The sequence below is a fragment of the Falco biarmicus genome, chromosome 10 (genome assembly GCF_023638135.1).
Source record: "Falco biarmicus isolate bFalBia1 chromosome 10, bFalBia1.pri, whole genome shotgun sequence".
In the NCBI taxonomy this organism is placed as follows: Eukaryota; Metazoa; Chordata; class Aves; order Falconiformes; family Falconidae; genus Falco; species Falco biarmicus.
Genome location: NC_079297.1, coordinates 8,170,540 through 8,198,051, shown reverse-complemented (window position 1 = coordinate 8,198,051; position 27,512 = coordinate 8,170,540). Strand labels below are relative to the sequence as shown.

Sequence of the window (27,512 nt, the reverse complement as noted above, 5' to 3'; positions counted from 1 at the left end):
CCATTTTCAGGTTTATTATTCACCATTTTCATTTCTATCAGCAGTTGCTACAATATGCATACAGTATATGGCTCATTTTTTTCTGCGAAAATACCTTTCTGTTGACTACCTTATGCAAGATTTGACAGTGAATTTAGTACCTATTTATCAAAAAAATTATATGTCTACCAAAAATATGGGGTGGGGGAAAGCCTAATGCAATGCCTTCTGAGATGGTGGAACCAAACCCATAGGCACAAGGAGTGCAACATACAGCAACCAGGCAGAACTGAAAGGCACGAAACTACAGTTCATGATAGCAGCTGAAGGTCACCCCTGTCAATAAAAAAAAAACATTTCAAAAGTTCTATTGCTAAACCAGAAAAGGCTTAACACCAGACTTACCCACTCACTCACTCACCACTGCCTCTGTGGCATTTTAACAATCCCATTTCAGCATTAGTAATTACCTCTGTTCCTGACATAGTAATGATCGTATGGAAAACAGGAAAGCGAAGACCAGTTTAGATCCACAACTTGTACTGCACTGAATCAGTTCAGCCCTGTGCATGTCCTGTCTTGTCTGGTAACATTAGAGTGTAAGTCCTTAGGACAGGATTCTTTGGTAGCTGTCAGTCACTATGTAAAATCGTACGCTGCAAATAAAGTCAAGGAGAATTTTGCCTGTGCTGCCAAACCGAAAATGTTCAGAGTTTGGTTTATCAATTATTAACAATAAAACTAGATCTTTCTCCCTTTTTGTTCACTGTTTTTCTTTGTCATTTTCCAGCATCTTGTATCTTCTGAAATATTTCCTAGACATCACTAAAGATATTAAGAATGCTATTAGCCCTGACAAAAGCGAGCTGAAAAAACTGCACGATCATAATATCAGGGGATGTTTCTGCCCTGTCCAACAGGGCATTTACTTCATTTGCCTGTGGGAACTAATCCAGAAGCAAATGTCACTTCAACAGAAATAAAGTTCTGCCATAACTGGAAAAACAGCAGGCCAATTCGGGTAATTACAGCATATTTGTTATGCCTTACAAATATTAATTTGTTATCCCTGTAGCCCTTGTGACATGAGTTGGAGAGCCTTGTGCAACACTGAAGTCAGCTAGGGCACATAAACACATGTAATGCTGTCAGGCTAAGGTTTCAGCTCCTCCTCTATTGGGTACCCTTTTTAATGGCTGCAGTTTTGTAGCCATTCTTAATTATAGTCATAATTTTATTCCTACACTCATTGTGGGTCCAGAAACAAGGGCTATAAACTACAATAATTAGCCTGCTCAAGTGACTGACCTGGAATGCAAGTACTTCCCAGCTATCATCTAGAGATTAGAATTTTTTAAAAAACAAGGCTGTTTGTTTCCAAAAATAACCAGCTAATTTTACAGCTCTCTGTCATGCAAATAAAGTGGTCAGCAAGTATAATAAAGATTAGCTTTCTGTTAAAGGTAGCAACATAATTTCAATGGTGCCTACCACAGGAACAAAGCGGTGTGGGCTAGCGTAAGTTTCTATAGTTAATGACACATAGAAATAAAGTTTTGACACAGAATTGCTCAATGATAAATTGAAGTAGTGCTCTCATTTTCATTAGTGATGCACCTCATGTCACAAAGAAGCTGAGTGATATCATCCCTAACTTTTACAGTGGTAGTAGTTCCCAGGTCAGCCAAGGAAAAGATGGCTCAGTTGCACTCATAAAAGTGCACTTTAAAAAATCCAGAAATGCTATCCTCAAGCAATCCAGATCCAACACTGTGGAACTGCAGGTGTCTCTAATTTTGGAGAGGAATGTTTCTGGGGACAACCTGAGTGGGGAAGGTAAAGCTGCAAAGCATCACGAGGCACAGCATGGGGGTGAAGTTACCTTTTTCGTTAGGTGAAAGCAGAGCCCAAATTCAACACAGGCATCACAGGATGGACACGAACGTAATTTGATGGCAACAGGAAAAAAGCATCAGCAACAACAGCATGAGGTAAGGTTGGCGCCCTCACCCCAGCACCTCTAAGCCCTGGAATCGCATTAAGACAACGTTCCTCTCGGTAGGACCTGTGTAAAGCTGGTGTGTGTTCTTTCCTACTGCCTCCTTGCTCTGCCACTGGCAGCTGGTACCCTGGCCCACAGCTAAAGTGCTTCAAGCACTTGCACAGAACCATGATAGCCAAAGGGAAAGTTTTCCCTGTAAATCAAAATCTGTCATTACGCGCCTGTATTTGAATAGGATTGTATTTCTAAGGGTGAAAGCTACAGTACTCAAAATGCAAGACGAGCCACAGAGGACGTGTCGGTCAGTGCTGTTCCTGAGAGTTCCTGAGGACCACTATAACCCAAGCTGGTGTTGGGGTGAGATAAGGGGTTTTCATCCAGGCAGAGCCGAGAAGGTGCCGGATTCAAGGATCTTACATTGCCATCTACGGGCGACTCCCGGCAGCTCTCCTCCGAGGCCCGGGACCCTGCCCCAAAGCATCCGGCCGCACCAGTTGCCTTTCAATGGATAAAATATTATAAGAAAATATTTTTAAAATACAAAGGAAAATACTCAATCCACTGCACTTCTTGCCATGTTCTACATATACAGCTTTTCGTTTGCCAGAGCATGCGGTTGGATCTACAGGGAAACTAGGATGAGGATAGCATCGCTGCAGTTTCTGGGAAGTGTGAAGGACGTATTGACACTACTGATAAAAATATTTATGCAGGATTTTTTTGGCTGGAATATTGGTAAGCGGCACTTTTCAAAAGGCTAGTGCAACTTTATCTGACTAAAACTAACAAGCTTCAAAGTCACATGGGGAAAACGTAAACACCTCCATCACTTGTACAAGAGCAGTCTGGTAAGTAACCAGTTATGATTTTATTTATAAAAGAAATTAAAAGATATGCTTCAAAGGAAAAAAGAATCATTCAGTTAGCTGTATCTGTGCAATTGCTCCGTGTTCAAGGAGTTAGATGTGCCTTACCCAAACCCCTCTCTCCCACTCTGCCCACCCCAGAACTCCCACTGCTTTGGGACCAGGATATTTGTCTTGCTTAAAAATGAGTAAGAATAGAAGATTCCCTGACCCAGTCCACCCTGCAGTCACACAAACACACATACCAGTCCAAGGCAAAGGGCGGTGCGGTGCCAGGGAAAGCCTGTGTCAGCACGGCTAAAAAGTTACCGGTGAACCCTCGCTCAGCGAGGCACCTACCATCACTCAGTTGACCGGGCTCCTGCAGGGATCAGCAGAGTTTTCCCAGCCATCCCAGACCCTGTAGTAAGCTGGAATTAATCACCCTGCAAAGAAGAAATCTATTTCTTTCCCTAGAAGGTAACCCCATACAGAGCATTTTTTCTAACAGGAGCTATGAAATTGCTGCTTTTCACCCTCAGAGATCAATCCGTACTTCTCAAACTTACAACAACTTCCACAACTTTTTGTGAAAAAGATGAAGCCATCACTGTGTTAGGTTCAAAAGAGGAAAGAACTGTCACTAAGCGCCGATCTGCAGGCAGGCACAGATTTTAACATAATGTCAAGCCCAACAGAAGAATCAAGACTTTCTGTGCTGGTAAAGCAGCTGTAAATAACAGCAGGGGCTGTTCAGAGCAGCAGGCTGCACAGTAAGTAAAGTTAAGCCTTGTGAATCCCCAGTCCCAAATATCAGCACTAGGGTGGAAATTTGTAGCTGGAGGTTCTGCTGCCTTACGATACAGGGTCACCTAAACCCTTCAGTGTCCTGCTCTCCCAGAGCCGGCCGTGACCCCACACTCACACGTTCCTCACAGAGGCGTTGACACTCCTCGTGAGTGATCGGAGCCACTGCTTTGCTGGGGTTTCTTTTCTCCTTGAAAAGGCTCCCTGGGGAATAACAGAACAACGTCTGCAGAAGGAAGGGCCAGAAAGGAGCCATTTCCAACAGGAGTCCGGGACGGTGGCAGCACTAATTTAGAGTGACCCATGGATGAAGGAGAGGACAGAAGCAGAGGAGCTGGAAGCTTCACCCAGGGAGGAGAGTGAGGAATGCTGCTCATGGGACAGCAGGCAGCTGGAGACGTTCTACAGTTAAACAAACCTTGCCTTTAGGAAAAACAAGACTTTCACATTCATTCCTGTAAACAAACAAGACAGCACCAAGGTGCTAATCCCCAGTCTGCCACCCAAAGCCTAATGACCTTGTGAGGTTCAGGTTCTGAATTAAACAACAGCCAAGCAGCGAATATTCGCTTCCCTGTTGTCTGAGGTTTAGGGAAAATAAATAAATCTATTTCCAAAAGTGCAATAGAAAACTTAAGGATGGGACTGTGCTGTAGCTTCTTACATCTTGGATAAAACACTACTGCATTAAACGTCTGTGACGGTTCATTTAGTAGTAGGGATGCACACACACGCAGTTAGCATAGTGTCCATTAGTTGGGAATAGACCGACCTACCCTTCTGCATATAATTTCTGCATGCGATTTTGGCTCTGAACTTGTATCAGCAGAATTACTTAAGACTTAAGTAGCTTTGTCACCCTTTCTACATTTGTACCCTCAAAGCTCACTGGAGAGAGAAAAACCAGGTAAGGAACATAAACAGGTAGACATGAAGAATGGATAGGGTGCAACCACAATAAATAAGAACAATTTTCCCATACTGCAATTACTTACAGTATGGTTATGTCATCTTCCCGGCTGGACCCCTGCAGGCATTACAACAATGGTGAATCATATGGAGAGCTGAAAGGGAGAGCCCGGTGCCCAGCAGCATGGAATTGTGTTGATGTTGCGAGCAATACCTGAACAAGAGCCTTTGCAATGTCAGCACAGGTGTAGGAGGAAGGCTGCCAGCCTCTTCCTGTCATTGACTCCTTGGTAGACCAAAGAAAATTGAAAATGGTAGTAGCATCACACAAGTAGTCATCTCTAGAACGCTGTCTCCAGAAAGAAAGCATCAGTTCCTCCAGGAAGTATCAATGCAAGTTATCCAGTTGGGTATCGGAAGGAGGAATGGGTTTGTACCTTCATCTATACACGGAACTCCAATGAGTTCCTGTCCTTTGGGACAGCTGATTATTAGTATTACCTGAAACTAACAATAGGAAGACTAAAAGGGGATTGTTTCAGAGTCCTGGCAGTCTCCTGTTGTCCCAGGACAAGTCTCAAAACTTCTCACTTTTGTTCAAATAAAGCTACTGCTGGAATATAGAACATTCAACAGCACCGGGGTGTTATGAATCAGTCTCCATCGATGTTTATGTTTTGAGTAGCTGTGCAAAAAGTTAACCTTTGTTATTCTCACCAACTGTCACATTATGCTAGTAGAATAATGGCTCTTTCTTAATTTTTCTTAGAATTGTACATTAATGCTGCCACTGGTTTTAATCATAGTACAAAAGGAAAGGAAATAAAGAAGGAAACATAAGAACCTCCAAAATTATCAGCGTTGAAAAAAAGGCTAACAAGATGAGAACATTAAATTTAAGCTTGTCACTATGAAAACTGAAAAACTACATCCAAGAAATAACTACAAGAAACTTCATCTCAGAAACAGTGTTTTGAATGGACTGTAATACAGCACTAAAGACGCTTTAATTGAGAAGGTTAACACTAATCAGAGCAGCAGATGAGAAGGCCACAGCAGAACTTTGGGTAGAAAGCACAGGAAAGGAATTAAATTGCTTTTTTAAAAGTGTCAATATCCAGATATTCCTTGGACCAGTAGAGCAAGAAAGAGTGATTGAAAGAGGAGCACTAGAGTTCTGAGTGTTGAAGAACATGTTGGTGCTCTCATCTGAAAGGCAAGAAAAGACATAACAACACAAATTCATTTTTAATAACTAGAAGATGAAAAGGCACCTGTAGAGTGCTCTAACGAATTCTGACCAGTGACACCCATTACCTCCCACTACTGCAGTAATAAAATAGAAACGGAGAGCAGAGCTTCAAAAAGAGATTTGAAATGGACAATATGCATGTCCTGGAAAATAATCTCTATAAATTCTACTAACAGTTATGGTTCGATCACACAGCATGTGGAATACAGCTGTGCTCTGGGTGTGCACACACATACATGTACATATAAATATAAAGTCATGTTTAAACACTCTGATTATTTTTTTTCAGAGTTTCAAACCCTTACACTTGAAGCCAGAAATCTGTTTCACAACCGAAGAACCTCCTTCTACCATTCATGAGCAGGTGAATGGCCATTTGTATAAGGGACTTCATTTCTCAGTCAAATATATGAGGAGCCATTTTAAATTCGGAAATAACCTTTCCTTGCAAGCAGAGATTTGGTCTCCTAGCAACAGCACGAACACCTTGTGAACAAAACTACAGCTCGATTTACACAGAAGGGCCTCATGCCATGGGCATGGGGAAGCCTCAAGAACACAGAGCTACCAGTTTCTTCCTTTGGTGACTAACGGTGAAGGGTCAGGTCAGCAAAGCCTGCACTCAGCACACGCACCAGGGTCCCAGCAAAGGCAGGACTACAGCCAACGCCATGCACGTTGTGTTACAGCCTGGATTCTTCTGCTGGAGCGGTCCTTTCCAGACCTTGGTTCTCCTGATTCTACCTTTCAATAGATCCTGTAATTTTAAGTAGCCCTGATGCAGAGTAGGAATAGCTTCTTTTCTGGATGGAAGACTTGTACCACAGTAAGACCAGACTGAATTTATATCAATGTGTTTTTCTAATAAGATTCATGTGACAGGATGGAAGTTATTTTCTGTTCTTAGCATGAGCATGAAATACTAGCACCGCAAGTACTTCACAATAAAAAGAACAAGAGGTCAGAGCAGCACCATCACACAAATACGTTTCAGTTGACATTGTCAATCAGCTGAATCAATCATATGATGTATATTGTGAAAAAAAATCAAATTAACCCACTCAATGATAAAAGGCTAAAGAATAGGCAAACAGGAGCCATTTTCCTTTCCTGCTGTCAAGACCAGAACATACCAGTTGCTTTTCCACTGCTGTATGGAGATGAAGAGTGTGCAGCTGTACAGCTCAAGCTTCTGACTGCGTAATAAAGATTATAATGTATTTGCCCTCCAAGTGACCAAGCATTTCTTGTTGCTTCCAGCAAAGCAGATGCAATATCCCACTGCCTTGTCCAAGTCATATAATCCAAGAATTTTAGTTCTTCAAGCTCTTCCAGAACAACATGCTTATTAAATTGCTTCTTTGGGATCTGGTCACCAGAGTAAGATTTAAACACAACACACATACAGTAGAGACTGGGGAAATAGTGACTTGCTCAGGAGGAGTACAGCCAAAACTTAGCAGAAACTCCAGATTTCTTCTCATTTTCTTGCCTTATCCATCAAGTCATTACTCCTTTGGACAACTCTGAGTTACTCAAGCAGAAAGCTCTGGGAAATCTTTAGATCTCCTTCCCAACCATGGGCTCTGATCATGTACTGCTTCTCTGCTGGCACCGTATTTCTTTTCCTCACAAAGATTTTGAAGCTGCAGTGTAAGGTAAGCAGTGGGGCCAGTATATTTAACCAACAGTAACATAAACCACAGAAGGTTAATACCACAAACCAGTGTGTGTCTGTGTGTGTTTTCCTGCGGTTCACATTAGTGTTTGCTAACTGTGCTCCAAATTTTGCTACCCTAATACACATTAATATTTTACATTTCTCCTAGTTTTCCTGTAGGAGAAAAAGTGCCCACCAGAACTTCTAAGGACTGGTACTACCTCTGAGGAACTCGTTAGCCTCCAGCCACAGTTATTGCTAGTTTTGATTGTCTTTTTCTTCTTCTCCCAGCTACCCTCTTTAGTGACGTAACTGCTTTTATTCAATACTGCCATTACAAAACTATGCAATTATTTCTGCTTGAAGTCCTGTAATCAAACAAAGCAGCACAGTTTGTATTTATCAAGCTTCTTGTATCATTACAGGTTGACTCAGTTCCACCTGTCTCATTCAGCATGGGTTCAAGCCTAGAAGTAACCTGCTCAGTGACCGACCTTCCTTCCAGCAGGGAAGGGTTCTGTATGCCAGGAACTCGGACCAGCGTAAGAAAAGATGATCTTGCTCTTTATCTCAGTGTACCACTCCACAGCACTGGTGAGACTTCCCCTCACATAACGACCAACTTACCTGAGCAACCGCTGCAAACCTGGACATGTCAGATACACTCTTGTCCCAGTAATAAAGTTACACCGCGAGGGCTTGTCACCACCACAGCCTGGAGTGTGAAACGACACTTTGGTTTGCATTCACTAAAATGCATCCACGCTTCTGATGCCTGCAAAACAGGTAACATTCAGCATATTCACTGAGAAATCACTTGTTGATAGGCAGGAAATTTTCACACTACTAAACAAGTAACTATCTGTTAAAACCCAGCCTGTTTGCAGGCATGCATCTTAACTGTAGAATATGTTGTTCCAGTTAACTCTCTTGTTCTTCACCAGATTTCAGTAAACTGCAGACTGGACCAGCAATCCAAAGTGGTTTTTCATTATCAGCACTTTGAATAAGCCAATTAATTACCTACAGCAAAAACAAACAAGTGAAGTGGAGAAGTTTCCTTTTAAAGCCTTGTGTTTTAGCGTATTTACCAGGGATGCAATTTCAGATCTTTGCATTTACAAGACAACCACAAGCTGTAAGGCATTACATTTTACAAAGTAATTGTTCTTTCTGAAACTCACAAAAACGGTTTGTAAATGAAAAGATGACATTACATTATTCCTCTTCAGTTGCCTCTCACCCAGATAAGAGCACTTCTCAGATAAATGTGACCTCCTGTAGGTCAATTCATTTGCTTTACCCCACAAGAAACAGCTGCCACTTTTTATTAGTACTAGGTGATTACATGGGAATAAAAGGCAAAACCCTCAGTATCATCTAGGAAGGAATGCAGGGGCTGAATGTGCTCTTACTTGAGAAGAAAAAGCAAATCCACGTTACATTTCAATCTACAGCTCTTCCAAGTGTATCACAATTTTCCCACTGATATCTGCAGGTGCCAACAGAGGAGCTTCAGATTAAAATCTTGTAAAAAGAATAAACCAGTAACCAACAATTTCAGCAGTTTTGCAACACAGATTCTGTATGAATGTCATCAGGACTAAACTTGTGACACAATGAAAGCGGTCAGCATGTACTGGAGCAGTGAATCAGAGTAAATGTAGTAGCAATCAGCTATCCCAAAGGTGTAAATTACATACAGCTATTGCTTACGTTCCTAGATTTTAAAAGAACTTTCTAAAAGTTATACTAAAAGTAACACCTGACATCAAAAATATTAGTGTCTTTAATTTGCAAGTATTTTTTTTTTAACATCTGGCACGTCAGCATTAGAAAAACCTCTTTATGGTCTGCATAAACAAAAACCTTTCCTCCTGAAGAGTTCAACATTTGTATTCTTGTTACTACCATGTCACTAACAATTATATCCATGCAAAAGGCGAAGCTCAGTATCTTTTGGAGAAACTAGTTGCATTAGGGTGAAGGGATCTCAACAACAGGCTTTGTTTGCATTTTTTTTTTTTGGTTTATTTTTTTAAAGCATTAAACTATCTTCCTGCATTTTATTCAAATGCACTGGAACACATGCATTTTTTTCCCTGGTCACTATAAAAGATCATGTTCTGATGCCTTGGAGGCCACTACAGTTTTACAGACCACCAGCTGAGAAATTCTGCCCCAGCTTGCATGCACGCTGCCTGAACCCAGCTGGTGATTTTATCAAAACAGTGTAGTACCCATGGCTCCCCTCTCATGGGTTTTTTAATTCTGCTTCAAACACTGAGCTAGTAAGTCAGAGACATGCATAAATCAAGTGACACCAATAAAATTCATGCTAACACTGTAATGACTCACCCTTTCCTAAAATATATGGTGATAAGCAAGTCTTTAATCTCCAGTGATAGAATGACTCAGTTTCAAGAACAACTCACCTAACTAACCACAACTTAAGCCATTTCGTATGTAATACTGTGATAGTTTACTGCGGGAAGTAACAAATACACCACCTTCTCATTTCACAACCTGGTTTCAGGCCACAGGAACGTGCCTGAGCTCTAGGCACAGATACTTCTGTGGGCTTCTTTTGGTACATCAGGTCTGCAAGCTCAGTTCTTGCTTTCCAAAGAAGTCCAATTTGGGTTTTTTGGGATTCACTGCCTTAGAGGACTGATTTTTATTTTATTTTGTTTTTACGATGTTATGCCTTCGGTTCAGTTTTACAAAACAAGAAGGACAAAAAGGAAGTATCTTTGAATTTCCAAAAAAACCTTGCCCTAATCAGGCAAGAAAATCTGCAATGCTTTTCAGTAATATTAAGAATGTACTAGCAGTGACTCTGCAATGACTCTTTATAGATTTAAGATCTGTATTTAATTTTGTGGTAGTGTTTCTAATAACCCTTTTCTGTACAATTATCCATTTTGGCTGCAAAAGCATTTCAAAATAGCACATGAAAAAACCCTCAGGTTCAGACTCTGAAACAAACACTGCTTTAACAACTGACCCTAGGAAAGATAATTGCCATTATAACTTTTTCTTGGAATATTGTATGTACTATCCAACTGCCCTGCTCCATTTTATTCTATTTCCCCAGTCTTTTTTTTAAATAACTGTACAACAATGCATTTTTACAGGTGAACCTCAGCTCTTGCTAAGGTTGAATTGCATCTTACAACCTAGAGAATGATTCGGTTTATAAACTTGCAGTGCCACCTAGCAAACATCCTTAAGTATTTTTTTTCCTATGTAGTTTCACAAAGGACAGCTTAGTGCATTCATATGTAGAAGACAGACTTGTACTTGCAGTATTTTAAGCATCTAGTGCATAGTTTTGTTTTGAACAAGTAATTTTTATTAGAAAACATGCTTACAAATAGGATAATAATAAAGATACTCACATACCTAAATTCTGCTATTATGAACTCTGAGAACTAGTTTTGGACACATCCCTCATACATTTGTTTACAAATAGTTTCAGTCACCGTTGAGGGATTTTTTTTAAATTATACACCTTGATAGTAAGTCAGTGCTGAATTTATGGAAGTTTTGAGATGAGAGACTCTTGCCACCAAAATAAAGAGGACTTCAGCTTATCAAGGCACATTAGTACCTTGTATGCAGACACCTTTTAGACTTGCATGAAAGCTAGACCAGCTTGACACACCTTGCCTTAAAATAATAGCCATGTCCCAGGACAAAACAAGTTTAGATATTTAACTCTGTGCCTGAACCATGACGCTATCCCATAGACCTACATGTGGCAGACATTAAAATGCAGCAATTCAGAATAAATGCTGCAGCCACTTTCCATTACCCTAAACCTCTAACAGGAACCTGTTTCCTGTTTAGTGTCTGTGCCAAATTCTAGTTAGCCATTTAAAAGAGAACATAACCAAAAGGGCAAAAAGCAACCACGTAACATCAAGAGTGAACGACAAAGAAAAAAATACACTCTGCTGACTGACCTTATCCTATCTGATAACACATCTTAGACCAACTACACTATAAGCTACTTGAACAAAGCAACTTGTCTTCGTTCACAATGTCAACATCTACCAGTATTCATACAGTACTTTAGTAGCAATACAAAATAATAGTGTTACTGCTTCTCTTAGAATTTCTGAGCTCTGATACTATACTTCCTGGTGAAAACAGAAACCACTACATGTTTTATAGAGTTCAAGAAATAAAGCAAGTCAAAACAGAAGACAATTTCCAATAATAAGGGTGGGTTTGGCTTAGTTATGATCCTATGACCTTGATTTTTCAGCCTACCTCCAAAGAGTCCAGCACTGCATGAGGACTGTATTTACAGGAAGACTTGTGTATCACTTCAGCAAGCCAAGGGGAATAAAAGAAATTAAACTTAAAATGCCCCAGCAAGTAAAGAATAAAATTTTGACCAGCACTGCAGACCCCACTTTAATCTAAGATGCACAGCAGATGTTTTCGTATTTGCCAAGAATTTAACTGCTGTCCTAAGTCAAGGAACAGAACACTTCTTTTTCCCCCCAAAGAAACCTACACTTTGCATACTCCCTTGTGATCAGAACTGAGCCACTAGTTCTTTCCAGAATAACCATCTCTATTCTATGGCCCAATTAGTTTTGTACAAATCTCTCTTTATGCAAAAATTACAGACGCATTTCAGATGCTGTACTCCTGTAAGAACTTTGGACGTTAGTCTGGGCAGATTGGCTAGAATGATCTTTCCAAAAAGCTATTTTAATAGAAAAGATCCTTGAAAGTTTGTCTCTCGTTAGCCTGACTCGATGCATTTACTTTTTTTTTTTTTTTGCTAGTTCTGATACCATTCAGGTTTTGATCCATTTTCATTCATCCTTATCACTGTTCTTCTACAGAGTTCTCCAGATCCTTGAGAGCTGTCTTCTATACAGCAGTCTGGCTTCCTCCTTGAAAATGTGCTACAAGAAATGCAGTTATAAATTTGCTAAGAAAAATCATCTGCCAAAAACCACAGGCTTTAATGTTAACTCCTTTTTCTTTCACAGAATTTGTGCACATCTGCTGCTAAAATGTTGTAACAAGGGAAAAGACTTTACACATGATTTCTATCCACTGCAAGTAGCACTCGGATTTAGAATCAAAACTTTTGCCCAAGCCCACAGGTTCACCTTGCTTCAAATAACTGAAAAGGAATCAATTTCTCAGGTCAGGAGGATGTGTGACATACCATCTGTTATTTAGCATTAGAAGGCTGGATATTACAGAATTATTGCTACTGTTACCTCTTACGTTTCAGCCTCTTGACATTAAAGAAAGAAAAATGCAAACACAGGTCAGGCATTTCAAACAGGTCCCTCTGGTTTCTAATCACCAAATGCTGAAACCCACCAGAAGCCTCCACAACCAGCCTTAAAAGGTCTTGACTTATGACTCTCGGCACACACCACAGAGAATTAATACCTACTTTAAGTCACAGCCTGTAATGTTTTCATTTTCCTCTAAATTGCAAGAGATACGACTCTCCATTTATAAATTCATGTAACCGTCTCCTCCATGAAAGACTTAAGATTATTACTGCTAGAACCCATGGTTTGTTATAATAAAGTAGGCAGTATGGTTGTTCTCAAATACATTTTACTAAAATATGCCTTTTTGACTACTCATCATAATAGTAATACTTTTTTTTGTTTTATACAATGCAAAGATTAGTCATGGCAAGCGGCTTTTTCATCCTCAGGGAGTAAAGGAAATTTGTATCTTAATTAATACAAGAAGATAATTACTATGCTTAACTGATGAGCTGCTTCTGTTGAGAAACTATTTCTTTCTTTTCATCCGGTTTATCTATGAGAACTTTTTAGGTATGTGTAGCTCTTCATTCCCGTTAATAAAATAATGCAGTGAGACTGGGGATATGCAACTACCACAAAAAACAGTGACAAAGCTTACAAAATATGTCTTTGTACTTGCAAAAGGGAGGCCACGTACCTATTTTTCCTCTCACCTCCTCTTCTCCTCTCCACCTCAGAATTCTTCTAAACCCTCACAAAAACATTTTCTAAATGTTTTACAAACTTTCTGGACACAAATGTATATCTTATTAGCATTTTACCTCAGTTTCCCTATACAGGTCAGAGAATACACTTTTTTTTTTTAGCCAACAAATGAGGATGGATGCCTCTGGAAGTTTTTAACAGAACACACTTGCTGTAGGTGCTGTTATTTCCAGCAAGCACTTCTCTTCATAAATACACAATGCTGCTACAAAGAACTAAACGGATGTTGACCAAAACAGTCTTGTCAGCATTGTCTTGGCAATTTCCTATGATAGGCTTAATAGTGCTACTGATCAGCTAGACATTAACAAGTTGTTGGGTTTTTTTTAATCACTGCATGCACTGTTTCCATTTTTTAGGCAGTTAGGAGAATAAGTAAAAACTTTCAGCCCTGGATTCCTGTGTTTTGTCATTCTCCAGGCTGTAAGTACTAATTAGGAGTCATTTGCAACCATCACATGCACAATTAAGTAATTATTTAATAATGAGAGCTTGGAATAACCACCAAGAAACACATTTCTTTCCATTTCCATGAACAGTTTCACATTTTTATAAAAAATAAACAAGCATCTACAAAAATACAGGGTTATTTTGAAGAAAAGTTAACATTAAAAAAAGCAACATGGTATTTCTATCCCCAGTTTTATCCATGTGATATAGTCATTACACAAAGAAGATGGACCCCTATAGAATTTACTATGAAAATTTGTATTTTTTTTCACCATTTAAATTTCTAATACTGAGGGAATGTTGGGTCAATTTTACTAGCCCATGCCATGAGCCCCCCTTTAATATCCTTAGCCAACACAGAACCAAATTCTTTGACAGGTAACTCCTGCAAAATTTTTACAGCCTTCTGGGAATCATTTCCTAATTTGCAAACAACATATACAGGAAAAGATGTTTGGCTGTTAGTCCTCTGCTTTTCTTCACAAATTCTTTTTTTTAAGTATTCCAGATATTCTTCATCTTTTTCTTCTAGCTTACTCAGAGGAATGTGAACAGCATGTACCAGGTGACAGATATCCACCTCTACTGGCGGACGAACATCTACTAAAACATGAGGAACTTGCTCATCCAACAATTTTTTGTATTGCTCTACAGATATCCTGTCTTTACTGGATAGCAGATGTAAAGTCTTACACTTGTCTGTTGCAGAAGAACCACAAAATGCCTCATAATCCTGCAGGCAAGTGACAGATGGATTGTCACCACAGACATCACAGTCTGGTTTCTTTGGTCTTAACTTGATGTTGCGAAATCTCCCTTCACGGGCATCAAACATCAGCATGAACTGACTGAACGAGGAACCCATTCCCGAGACAATCTTCAGCACCTCCAAGGCCTGGATGCACCCCATGATGCCAGGCACGACACCCAGCACGCCCCCATCCGCACAGTTAGTCACCGTCTCTGGTGGAGGGGGCTTGGGGAAGAGACACCTGTAGCAGGGCCCTCCATGGTAGTTGTACACGACTAGCTGCCCCTCTAGGCGGAGGGCACTACCAGACACCAGGGGTTTGTCAGCCAAAACGCAGGCGTCATTTACCAAGTACCTGGTGGGCACGTTGTCGGAGCAGTCAGCGACGACGTCGTACTGCCGCACCAGCTCCAGGGCAGTGCGAGGGCTCAGGGCGCCGCAGTACGGCACGTACTGCACCGTGGAGTTGAGCAGCCGCAGGGCGGCCGCGGCAGATATGGCCTTGGGGAGCCCTCGGCGGGCCTCCCCGTGCAGCACCTGCCGGTGCAGGTTGCTCGTCTCCACCACGTCGTGATCCACCAGACCCAGGCGGCCGATGCCAGCTGCGGCCAGGTACTGGGCCAGGGGGCAGCCCAGGCCGCCGCAGCCCACCACGAGCACGGAGGAGCGGGCCAGGCGCAGCTGCCCCCGCACGCCCAGCTCAGGCAGCACCAGCTGCCGGCTGTACCGCAGGATGTCGGCGGGACTCAGAGAGGCCTGAGCGGGCAGAGGGGGCAGATCGCCGGGAAAGGCAGAGGCACCGTCCTCTGTGGCCGCGGCGTCCCCCAGCAAGACGGTGGCCAGCCGCTCTCGTAAGCCGCGCAGCTCCTGCTCCCGCTGGCCGATCTCAGCACTCAGCCGCGCCGCCTCCGCGCCGTCCGCCATGGCTGTTAGGGACGGCGGATGGCCGACAGCGCGCGTCACTTCCGCTTCCGGCCGGCTGCCCCGGCGCTTCCGGCCGCGCCGCGCGCTCTGATTGGCTGCGGCGCGTCCCCGCCGGTTCCGGGTGCGTCAGCGCGCCGACATGGCGGCCGGCGGCGCCGACAAGTTCTCGGTGCTGCTGCCCACCTACAACGAGCGGGAGAACCTGCCCCTCGTCGTCTGGCTCCTGGCGCGCACCTTCCAGGAGAGGTACCGGTCGCGGGGGGGGGCGGGGTCCGTCCCGGGGGGGGCGAGGGGGCGGCGGGGCCCGTCCCGGGGAGGGGGGCGCGGGGATGCTGGGGCCCGGCCGAGCCCCGTCCCCGCTCCCGGGCCGGCTGCGCACCGCCGCTCTGCGGAAGTGGGCGAGCCCCGTCCCCGGCGAGGGGAGGTGGCCGTCGGGGCTGCGGGGAAAGGCCGCTGTGGCAGCTGTGGGGTCCAGCGTCCCCTCGGGCGGGCCGGCGGCTGGTGGGGAGCGGGCTCGGGGGGTTGACCACCCGCTGTTGGTGTTTGGCGGAGCTGAGGAGTCGCGGAGCTGGGCAATGCGCGTCCTTAAAACGTACGAAATACCGACACGGCTCGGGAGGGCAGTAACGTTACCCAGTGCCGCCGGGTACATCGGGGGTCGTATGCAGCCAGGTGTACCTCGCCCGGGTTAATGAGGGAAACGAATTACTCTAATCGGAGGTCTCACGCGTGCTCTGATCCCTTCTGCACCGGTTCCTGGAGCAAGCGGGTGAAAGCGCAGCGGCAGTTTTAGCTTTCGAGGAGGTTTATATTGCTGCAGCGTGCTGTGAAGCAATTGCGGCTTGAGACCTGAACAGCAACGCTGAGTCCCGATTTATCGAATTTATCCTCTGTAAGCACAGCCCCGGCTGTAGGAACGGCAGCAGCACGTGTCTCCGGCTGTCGGGAGGTCGCTCTGTGTTCTGGTCCTCAGCTTCACGCCTTTCATAACGCTGTAGGTAGTGAAATGGGGTTTTCCATTTGTTCATCTAAAAATAATTCTCATTTCAGTGGGAACAATTTTGAAATTATCATCATAGATGATGGAAGCCCAGATGGGACACAGGAAATTGCTGAACAATTGGAAAAAATATATGGATCAGATAAAATAGTGAGTTTTATATTCTCGGAGTTTTTTGTCCTATTGTTTTCATATTTATTGTATTGAAAAGTACTTGAAGTCCTTAGAAAAGTGGAATGGAGTCCTGGATTCTATGCTTCTTTAACATCCTTTAAGTTATTTAAGTTTTGCACGCCACTTTAGACAAATGTTAATTATGATCGTCATACAGCTGCTTAGCAGCATTATGAGCTTATATGCCAAATCGTGAGTTAATGTTTTCAGTACTTTGTGCATTGTTGCGTGCTATTGAGTAACAAATAGTGGTTGTTCATGTACTTTGTGCATGCCTAAGAAAAGATGAGGTTTGGATAAGATGTAATTTCATTCTAAGTGACTGCAGTAATAGGGGAATTGGAAAGATGAAAGCTAGTCTGGTCTTGTGATTTGTTTTTTAATCTGTCTAGTTGCATTCCTCAATAACAGGACTGTTTTGTTTTGTTTTTTTTTTTAACCCAAAATAATTTTCTTTGTTTCCTAAGTAATATCATTGTTCTGGTTAGTGCTCAGGAGTCATCATCCAAATAATTCCATGAGGCTTCTCACTTTCTATATGTCTACTGAATATTGTATGTAGTTGACTTAATGAGAAGCCAACATGTCCGAGGAAGAGTCAAAGTGATTTTTTTGTTGTTGTTGTTGTTAATGTTCAAATGTAACTATTTATTAAAGGGGGGAAAAAAGGAACCAAAATAACAGATAAGCAGAAGCACTAATGATTACTAACTCCTTCATGTCCATGTCCTCCTTCTAATTATATTGCTTATGACCCCTTAGACAATGCATCAAAATTAGTCAAGATTTAAAAGGGAGATTTAAAATTTGTGTGTGAACTACATTTACATGACTACTTAAATATCTACTCTGTCCTCCCCAAATGCTGACTTACATCAAAGGCATTTTAGGAAGAGCTGAAAGTTAAATTACTGTCATGATGATCTAAAATTTTTTTTAGATTCCTCTTTTGTTAGTGGCAGTGCCCCTTCTCCCCCTGCACTTCATATGGCCCTGCAGGAGCTGAGGATACTTGGCACAGGTTTAAAGTTTGGTTGTTCATATTCTGCAAGATTAATAATACTGCTGCATGGTCATTACTCATGGGTTGTATCTATATGCACATGAAAATCTTGAAATTTATATTCATTACTGAAAGTATGCTAAATCACTTTGGGAAACTTGCTAAAATATTTTCTGTTAGTGTTTGTCATTCCTTAAAAGTAATGGTGCTGGGGAGACTGTTGTTCAGATTTGTAATTGTATTCCAGATAATGGAATTTGAGGAAATCTTTAGTCATGAGGTGGTGCTTTTAATTTTGTTTTTTACTGCAGAACTGTGAAGTAAAGCTTAAAAGGGGTTTGTTTTTAAATATGACCTGATCAAATACTGTTTAATGTAATGGTTTTTCTCCTGTATTTTGACAGATAAATTTATTTTTCTGTATTAACTAGACTTCTAAAAATGGAAAGTGCATTTTAAAATATTTATACCTTGAAAATGGTGAATTTTAAGGTGTCACTAGAATTAATTTAAAACTGTACTTCAAGTAATATATGTATCTCTTAATATATCCTGCAGCTTTTAAGACCCAGACCAAGAAAGCTGGGACTCGGTAAGTCCTTATTAAGTCTGGTTAGTACTAAGAAAATAATTTTTTTAAAAGAAAATTGAAGTCTAAAAGCAGAAACATGTTTTCATCAAGTTTTTTGTAAGCAAACAAGCTTAAAACCCACACATATAACGATCACAATATACTTATAACAAGTTCCCTAAAACCTTAAACCGCAAGACTGTGGTCACTACAGTTCTGTGCAACTATGTTTTCCTGTTGATATCACGCTGCTTCTCTCCCTCCCCTGCTGCATTCCCTGGTTACAGAATGAGTGATCTAGATTGAGAGAAAATGTAACTGTGTACAGGAGTAGCTGCTATGTTTGCGTGGAACCTACTGATCCAGAGGGGGCAGTGGTAACTTGGGTGCAATCTGCCCATCTGTAGGATGCTTCAAAAATTGGACCATAGTTTGTGCAATCTCCAGAGAGGGCTGGGATGTTTTTCTGATGTTTAGATAGAGCTCTTCACTGTTAACCATTTCGATGTGAGTTATGACTATAATTAAATTTAAAAAAATACATCTGACAGGTGTCCAGTACTCAAACTACTGAAGTATTGCCTCGCCTATTAACTGACATGTGAATTGAAGAAATCTCACTAATTTAGTAGCCAATCTTTCGTTGCAGAAATCTCACTAATTTGGGAGCCAATCTTGTACCACAGAGATAGATTATTAAAACTTGCATGGAAAGATGTGGGACTGCAGTTTTATGGCTCTGATGCCATATTTTCACAGAATATGTAAATCAGGCTTGTCATTATTTGCGTTAGAAAAAAGCAGATATCCTAGAAAGTTGTAAAAGACATTAAAAAGTGTAGTATGGAAACTGTCGTAAAATAAAGGGGAAATATTTCCATCTGTGAAGATTCATGTTGTATCCTTATCCCTCTTCTCTTACAACAGGAATGGAGAAAATTATAAAATGCAATACCTTGTTTGATTCATTGTTAATCAGTATCTACCTTCCTTGCTAAACGTTTTGGCAACTCCCACTTCCATGTGCTGGTAAAACATTTGAGGTGTCTAGTGTACCAAGTACTGCAGCTAATTTCTCCAGTCTGCCGAACAAAAATAAAATTCTAATTTTGATACTGAGTTGCCTAGGTAAATTCACTTTTCTATACTTTTTTTTTCTACATCTCGCATTCATCTAAGAAACTCCCAAAAGCTTACATACGTTTACATTTGTTTTCTGGCTTTTCATCCTTTGTACTAATTTGATCAGTGTTGTGGATTAAAACCAAGTGACCATACCTACTAATCATGCAGAATACACAAATCTGTGATGCTCCTACTGTGTAACTGCAAATGACATGGAAAAGAAAGGAAAGACAAGTTGTTCACTAACCGCGAGTTTAGTTGCCTGTGACACTGCTAAAGACATCACTTGAGGGTATTTTGTTTTCAGTTTTATTTATATCTTCTGAAGTTCATAGAAGGACTTGGGTAGTTTTGATCAGTGAAGGGCATATGCTAGTTTTTAATCTCTGTTGTGCTGCTGTACTATCTTTGGAAGCAGTACTGTCTTCAGAAGCTATGACTGTGATCAGAAATTCGCGTTATTGAGGAAAACTGTAACAGCGAAACTTGTTCCAGCTCTTACCGAGATAGCTGCACCAGTTCACACAGGATGAATAAAATGCAACACAAGCTAAAGTAAGAAGGAAGAAAAAAAAAAAAGCTGTCTCCAGATTAAGTATCAGAATATAATTCATGGTGTCAAGGAGAACAACCCAAAATCTATATACCACTGGTACTAAATTGAGTTTACAAGTCAGGGTTGTTTTTTTAATCATCAGTGATTATTTTGTTGTCTGTCCTGTTTCTCGTTTTCTGTGGCACTTCTGAAAATGATATTTGGAATAGCGATCCACTTAGCACATCGTGTTCTCTGTGCGTATCTAGTGCACTAGGGTTTGCCAAGGTTTATATTTATAAAATCTAGTGCTGAAATTGTAGGGAAAATGAAAAATCACTTTGATGTTTGACCACTAGTATCTTATTTTAAAATACATTTTAGGAGTTTTTAGTTCATCCTTTTCTAGTAGAGATTTCAGAAAATAATTGAAGCCTGTGGCTAGAAGATCACATATATTAAAATAGTGAGGGAAATTATTTCTGTGCTATTTTTGTCAGGCACTGCTTATATTCATGGAATGAAGCATGCCACTGGGAATTTTATTGTTATTATGGATGCTGACCTCTCTCACCATGTAAGTCTGTATTTTATGTACTGTGGTTTTAATCTGTTAAAATTCGATTTTCATTGATTCTCCCCCCTACCCCCAGCATCCCTTTGTCTTTTCTGATGGCGTTTTCCTTCCATTTCAGCCAAAATTTATTCCAGAGTTTATCAGGTAGGTGCCGATCGTAGTATGAGAGAATGACTGAACGTTCATTGTTTTGTAGTAATATTTGGGAGCTTTATATTCTTGTATAGCTGTCTTAACTGTAGTAAGAAAAGTCACAAAGCAAGAATTCAAGTAAAATTGATTTGACCTCGTTAGATTTGTGCCAAAATAATCCAGAAGAATGAATAGTTCCTAACTGGAGCAAAAATCCTCAAGTTTAAAGTATCAGAGAGCATGTGTGGCTAAGTACTTCTTTTCCTTGTAATGGCTGTTCAGCTTTGAAAAGTGCATGTATAAATGTCACTTTGTAATGCTAATGATTTCATCCTGTGTGCACGTAGGGATATTGAATAGAGGACCCTGTCCTCAATTATTGGTGAAATACTTTGCTCCCTTTTGCCTTCCTCTTACATTTCTGCCACATTTCAATTTGTGAGAAATGGTCAACGGGCATTACATTGGAGGCTAAGGCTAGTAATCTGTATAATTCTCAACTTTCTTGCTTAGTAGTACTGAAGACCTAAAATTTTAGATGAGGTTCTGCCACAGTCAGGAATGGTATGGACTAAGGATAGTTCCAGACTTTTTTTTTTTTTTCTCCTTACTATGGGTTTGTGTAATTTAAATATTTAAATCTGTATTTAAAATCAGTCTGTCTTTTATAATAGAGAGAGGCTTTAAAAATGCATGTAGGTCTTTATAAATTATTTATGAAGTCTATGAAATTCTATGACATAGTTGGTAAAAGGTAATCATAAAATTCTTTGAAACAGCTCTTTATAAGAGTACAATTCACAGGTTTTAAAATGCATAATGCTATAACCACCTTAATTATTGCTTTCCTCTCTCCTCTACTTGTTCAAAGGTTTGTAAAATACAGATTTTGTACTAAGAGAGTGATTGTTCTTATTTTGAAATTTGTACTACCTTCATACAAATATTCTTCCTGTCTTTCTGATAAAACCAATTGCTTATAGAAAGCAGAAAGAAGGCAATTTTGATATTGTGTCTGGAACAAGATATAAAGGAAATGGAGGAGTATATGGCTGGGATTTGAAAAGAAAATTAATCAGGTTAGTATTTTTCTAGATATTTACACACAGATTTGTTATTTAGAAATAATAATTCCAAGTACTAACTCGGTCTGTGTAAGCTGAACTGAGTCTTCAGTTAATAGTACTGGGTACTGCAAAATTGTATTAAATAATAGGAACACGCATGATTTGCAAATTCTTTGGTTAAAATCCACCAAGAAAGAATGTAATTACATGACTAGGCTTGAGAAATGGATTGGAACAGCAGACAAATCTACATGGCATCAGGTTGGAAGTGTCTTTCAGCTTCATCATCCAGAGAATGAGCTGAGACCGATTCTTGTGTCAAGTTTAAAAGACACATCTAGGTAGTTTTAATAGCTATAATGGTCCTTTCCCTAAAGAGTAAATCAGTTGCTAAACCCCTCTGTTGACGCTCTGATTTGTCATAAGTTAAGAATAACCTGACATGATCAATGTCAATGAATCATTACTAAGACCTTACTGGAAACCAGTTATAGTGAACACTAGGGAGAGGAAGTTTCACCCAAAAGCAAAGAGGAAAAAATTCAAGGTCACATAAGCATACAGAGGCTGGCAGATCGGGTTTGCAGGGACTTACGCATTTTGAGGAAGTAATGAACAAGTTTCTGCATAGTCTGTCTTTCTTACACCTGATTTAAGAGAATAGGCACAAGCTGGTGCTGGGTTATATGTTACGGTAAAGAATTAGGAGCAGAATTTGTGTTACCATTATGATCTGGGGATGGTACCATAGGGACTGTATTTGGATTTCTCCTGGTTTTTAATGGCTGGAATAAGTGCTCATCTTTTTGTCACTCAAAATAAAATATAAGTAAAAAAAAAGGGAAGAGAGCTAAACGGACATTACAGAGGAATCCTTTTACATCATACTGGGCAAGACGAAAGACTTGCGTATCTTACCATAGTGTAATACAGCCCTCAGCAAGGTAGTCATGACTGGCTTTTTTGTCTCACAGCGTTTTCCATCAGTGGAGCTTATTCGTTACCGTACTATGAAAACAGCATAAACTAAAACTGCACTTTCATTTTCCAAATCCATGTCTCACGTTTGCCCAGGAAGCATTTTTATTCTCAGTTTACAGTGAATGTTAGTCAGGAGAAGAACGTTGGTTTGAATGTTGTCAGATGCATTTATTTTATATTTTATTAGTGTGTAGTCGTACTGACAGTTCTGCCATAAAGAACCAAACTGTAAACCTGATTTCTAAAAAAACGATTTCTCCTTCATAGTGAAGTTCAATAACCTACTAATCATTGACCTTTGAAAAACAAAACCTTGGGTTTCGATTTCAAGATTTTGATTTAGTAGTCAAATCTAGCAGTGAAAACATTAGAAATATTGTTTCATATTAAGCAATAAAGAGGAGGGGGTCTGCTGGTATAATGATACTTATTTTCTAGAAATTCTGCTTGATCTTTCGGAATTGTGTACTGAGCAACTTTGACATTCCATGTTTTCTTTCACAGTCGTGGTGCCAATTTTCTAACTCAGGTTTTGCTGAGACCAGGTGCATCAGACTTAACAGGGAGTTTCAGGTATGGGTCTGGTTTGCAATTCATAATGTTTATTTGAAATTAAGAAACTGCTGAACAAGGAACTGGAGTAAGAACAGACCTTACTGAGGACTATGAAATGTGTTTGGGAAGGGTGTAAGAAATAGTAGACTAGATTGCAAGAACTGTTGTTCTTATAACTTTTTAGAAGTTGGGTTTTTTTTAAATAGTAATTATATGAGTGAGTGATTACAGCTAGGATTCCTACACACTACCTTGATTTCTGAAGTTCAGAAATTGTGCTTCAGGTTTCGTTTTCTTTGTAATCCTTTACAGGTTATACAGAAAAGAAGTCTTACAGAAACTAATGGAAAAATGTGTTTCTAAAGGATACGTCTTCCAGATGGAGATGATTGTTCGGGCTAGACAGTTAGGATATACTATTGGAGAGGTATAGTAAAAGTTTTGATAAGTATATTGTGCTTTCATTTAAATGTAGATACAGATTACTGGGAGCATAGGAATTTTTGTGCACTTCCAAGAAGATTTTCAACTTGTTGTAAAGGAATTACACACCTAGAACTCTGGTTTTCCAGGTGAATACCAGATCTACGATTCCAGTTACTTATTCCCCTGGCTGATACGCTTCCTGGATACTTCCCTCTTCCTGTTGCCATCTCTTTAGCTAATACGATTTTACAATTGTATCCCACTTCAAAGGAGGGAAAGAAGTCAAAATACACCGTGAAGCTGAGCCTTTTCTTTCCTCCTTCATGTTGTGCAGACACCTCTAGTAAGAATCAGGTTGCTGAAGAAAACAAAATTATTTGAAAACACCTATTTCAGATCTATTCTGTTTCATCTTTTATTGCCTTGTTATTTTCCAGCTGTCACAATTTTCTGGTTCAAAACTTGGCATGGGCTGTCTACAGTCATTGAAATAGAGCTCAAAACAGTTGTGAGATCCTGTATTTCCAGCAGTCTGATTTCTGCCTTTTATATTTCATTGACATGCTCTTGCTGGTGTCTTTAAAGATGATTCACTACAATTCTCTCTACAGCCCAGTCTCAACCAGTGCTGCTTCATCATTTTCATGACTGTGACTTGTCAGAGAATTCTGTTGCTGGTGCTTCTCTCTCTCTAAACCTTAGGTATTGCATTTCTCTGTCAACATTGGGTGGAGTATTTCCAGACAATAAACCAAGCTCTTTTCTTCCACCTTTCTTGTTTATGTAGCGACATCACTATCCTTTCTGTGCTGGGGTTTGACCCTAATTTCTTTGCTGTTCACATCCAGCATCCAGCTGCATGCGCATGTTGCTCTCCAATGTTGCTGAATTAAATCCTCACCTGTATAATATTCCGATACTGAGACCTAGGGTGGGATGAGGTTTTATTTGCTATACATTTTTAAAACAGTAAAATACACTTCTCTGGCTTTGAAAAAATGCAGTTCTGGGTTGCTTATACTCTTCAGGCTGCTGCCACAAATAGCTTTTTTTCTGCCTATTATTTAATCCCACCATTCATTTATTTACATGCCTCTACTCATTGTATGGCATCAAATACAAGTGTCTTGCTGTTCAAGGTCTGACGGGCAGCCTTCACTAGGCCTAATGGCTCCCAATCAGCGTTGTGATGTGGGCTCTATGTTGTGATGGATCAGTTATGCCATCCTCCACAATTCATCTGTTACATTCTCATGTCAGCATCTTCTTCCCTTTTCCTCTGGTTTCTCACATGTGGGAAGGGTTGTCTCTAACATCTGAAAGGTTGCTTGGCTATTCTGCTTCGGCCTTGTCTTTTAAGATTTCCTTTGTGATATCTGTAACAAACTTGTCAGTGTTCAGATTGCTGACACGTGCCTGTAAAGAAGACTATTGTATTTTTGCTGTTCTGTGTATCATCTCTGTGTTGTATCTTCCTGAGGTAGGACAGTTTTCCATTATGTTTCAAGTACATTGATACGGTATTTCCTGATCAATACTTAGGATATTTATAAATTTTATAATTATCCAAATAGTAATACTGAAATTTCATAAGAGGTGGCACTTGCATGTCTAATTCCTGGTTGGTGGGTGCTGCCATTCTACAGGCAGAGTAGGAGGTTTTATGCTGTTGTGAAATGCAGATACAGTTGTGAGAGAAAAATATTTCTGAAGCGAAGTTGAAAATGAATATTGAGACCTGCCAGTCTAAAAGGAACAAATGGATGATGAGATGAACTGACACAAGCTATACCTAAATAGTTTTGTATGCATCTGTTTCATTTTGCTGTACTTCTTTATCATATGTGAAATTTACCACAGTGCATGGAATATACCCTTTTTGAAAATGCTTCCTTTAAGACTGATGGTAGGACTTTGTGTGCAAGAAAGGTATAAAGTCCAGAAAAAACACAGGTGATTAATTCCTCTACTGAAGGGAAAGAGGGGGTACCTCTTTTTAGGTGAGATATTAACCATTCTTTCATCACTGGTCAAGAAATGTCGCTTCTGACATCCTGCACCGACTACATGTTCAGTGATTTCTATCCATGCTCTGTAGGTCGGCTGTCTGTAGTTGCCAGGATGCTTACTGAGACATCAAAGGGACCCTGCTAAGAAAGCCAGAGTCATTGTTGAGTCTTTTTAGGTATCTTCTTACCCTCTTCTTGCCCTCGGTTTTCTTCTGACATGGACTGATCTGCTAGAATTGTGAGAAATCCTCAGGCCTGGCTCAGATGCAAGGGTGTGGTGATTTTTTGTGTTCCATTTGCCAGATGATTTCTGGTTGAAACTGCCAGCAGAACACTAAGCCAATTTTTTAATGACTTTTGCAAATGTCATTCTTTATTTTAGCCCCTGAAGTATTTCAACTTTGCATACAAACATATATGGAAATTCTTGAATATTCTCATTCGGTGTTGGCAGAATGTCCTGTCATATGTCATTTGTACGTGGTCAAATTACTGAAAAGCAGTATGTTCCTAGCATTTTATGAGTAGTGAACTAATCTGGAAAGCATGATCACTACAGTAAGGAAATAAAAATTAGTGTTTGAAATGCCTCTTAATCCTGTAAATAATCTATAAAATAGTCAAAGACCAATAAAGACAGGCATTGCTTGTAAATTATGCACTAATTGCTATATTCAGATGTCATCTCTTAGCCAGTGGTGAGGTTGCGCAGAACGCTGTTTCATGGTGGCAGAAGACTTTTGACTTCCTGTGGCATTGACTTAAAGGTTTTGAATTCAGTTCATAAGGAAAGTGGTGAAGGTTCATTTTAAGCCCCGAGGCTTTTAGTACACAAGCTATTAAGTTTGTTCTGACTAGTGTATCATCCAGCCGCTGAGTAATGCCTTTGGATCATCTTTAAAGGTGATAAACCAAATAATTTCATGCTCCCCAGCTATGGGGCATTATTAAAGCCACTGGTAAGAAGAACTGACATGAAGCCAATCTGGTGCTTGCCTTCTTCCCATGTCTAAACATGCTGTATATCAAAGGCCATTCTTTTGTTTACAGAATTTCTGATTATTTAGGTTTTGAACCTTAAAAATAGTTTTGCTTGTTTCAACAGGTTCCTATTTCATTTGTGGACCGTGTCTATGGAGAATCTAAACTGGGAGGCAATGAAATAGTTTCCTTCTTAAAGGGGCTCTTGACCTTGTTTGCTACAACGTGATAGTTTGTCCTAAATCAGCTTTTTTTTAGAAAAACATTTTCTGACATCTGTGTGGTTTTGATTATATAACAGCAGAAGTGTGGTAATTTGTGGTGACCAGAAGACCTGCTATAAATTAACAATGAAATGAACCACCATTAATAAACTCTGAATATATTGTATCCCAAACCTCCTCTTGAAATAAATGAACTGTATGTTAAACTAAAAACTAATAGACTAGTGCTCTATTCTATTTTTGTAAAAATGACAAAGTCTTAATAAAGAAAACAAAGCTAAACGATCTTTTGCATTTAGAAATTAATCATTATTCAGCAGAAGCTAAAGATTATTTTGAAATAAAAGCAAGGACAAAAAAATTTACAGAATTTGTCTTATATTTGTTCTGTGGTTTGCAGATAGCATTTCAGATATATATCAATTAGTTCCCTTTCTTTCCTCAGCACATATATACATGTATCTTAAAGCAGATATATAGAACAGTTTCTACAGAACTGATAATAGGTTGTGTAGTTTAAGAGGACATACAGATGAGTATAGTGATT

The 27,512-nt window shown here is 40.2% G+C and overlaps 2 protein-coding genes across 3 annotated transcripts; one reads left to right on the top strand and one right to left on the bottom strand.

Annotated features, from left to right (window-relative positions):
* Window positions 1-13,941: 13,941 nt before the first annotated feature.
* On the bottom strand, window positions 13,942-15,626 carry MOCS3 (molybdenum cofactor synthesis 3). The gene has a single exon (XM_056353996.1). The coding sequence runs from the start codon at window positions 15,603-15,605 to the stop codon at window positions 14,214-14,216; it is 1,392 nt and encodes a 463-aa protein (XP_056209971.1). The 5' UTR covers window positions 15,606-15,626; the 3' UTR covers window positions 13,942-14,213.
* Window positions 15,627-15,695: 69 nt separating this feature from the next.
* DPM1 (dolichyl-phosphate mannosyltransferase subunit 1, catalytic) lies at window positions 15,696-27,250 on the top strand. 2 transcript variants are annotated; one of them, XM_056353997.1, is made up of 9 exons: window positions 15,696-15,851; window positions 16,656-16,755; window positions 18,341-18,374; window positions 20,514-20,590; window positions 20,667-20,734; window positions 21,706-21,801; window positions 23,275-23,343; window positions 23,638-23,752; window positions 26,866-27,250. In XM_056353997.1, exons 1-9 carry the CDS (start codon window positions 15,745-15,747, stop codon window positions 26,968-26,970), a joined length of 771 nt encoding a protein of 256 aa, XP_056209972.1. In that variant the 5' UTR covers window positions 15,696-15,744; the 3' UTR covers window positions 26,971-27,250. The 2 variants fall into 2 exon arrangements, with proteins under 2 accessions (XP_056209972.1, XP_056209973.1); XM_056353998.1 differs by having other exon boundaries at window positions 15,697-15,851; window positions 20,709-20,734.
* Window positions 27,251-27,512: the final 262 nt, after the last annotated feature.

Bases quoted from the DNA above. Each gene is read 5' to 3' on its own strand.
- MOCS3 (XM_056353996.1), bottom strand. From the start codon at position 15,605: ATGGCGGACGGCGCGGAGGCGGCGCGGCTGAGTGCTGAGATCGGCCAG.
- DPM1 (XM_056353997.1), top strand. From the start codon at position 15,745: ATGGCGGCCGGCGGCGCCGACAAGTTCTCGGTGCTGCTGCCCACCTAC. The intron at 16,756-18,340 runs GTGAGTTTTATA...TATATCCTGCAG, and splicing joins TATATGGATCAGATAAAATA to CTTTTAAGACCCAGACCAAG. The intron at 23,753-26,865 runs GTATAGTAAAAG...TTGTTTCAACAG, and splicing joins TAGGATATACTATTGGAGAG to GTTCCTATTTCATTTGTGGA.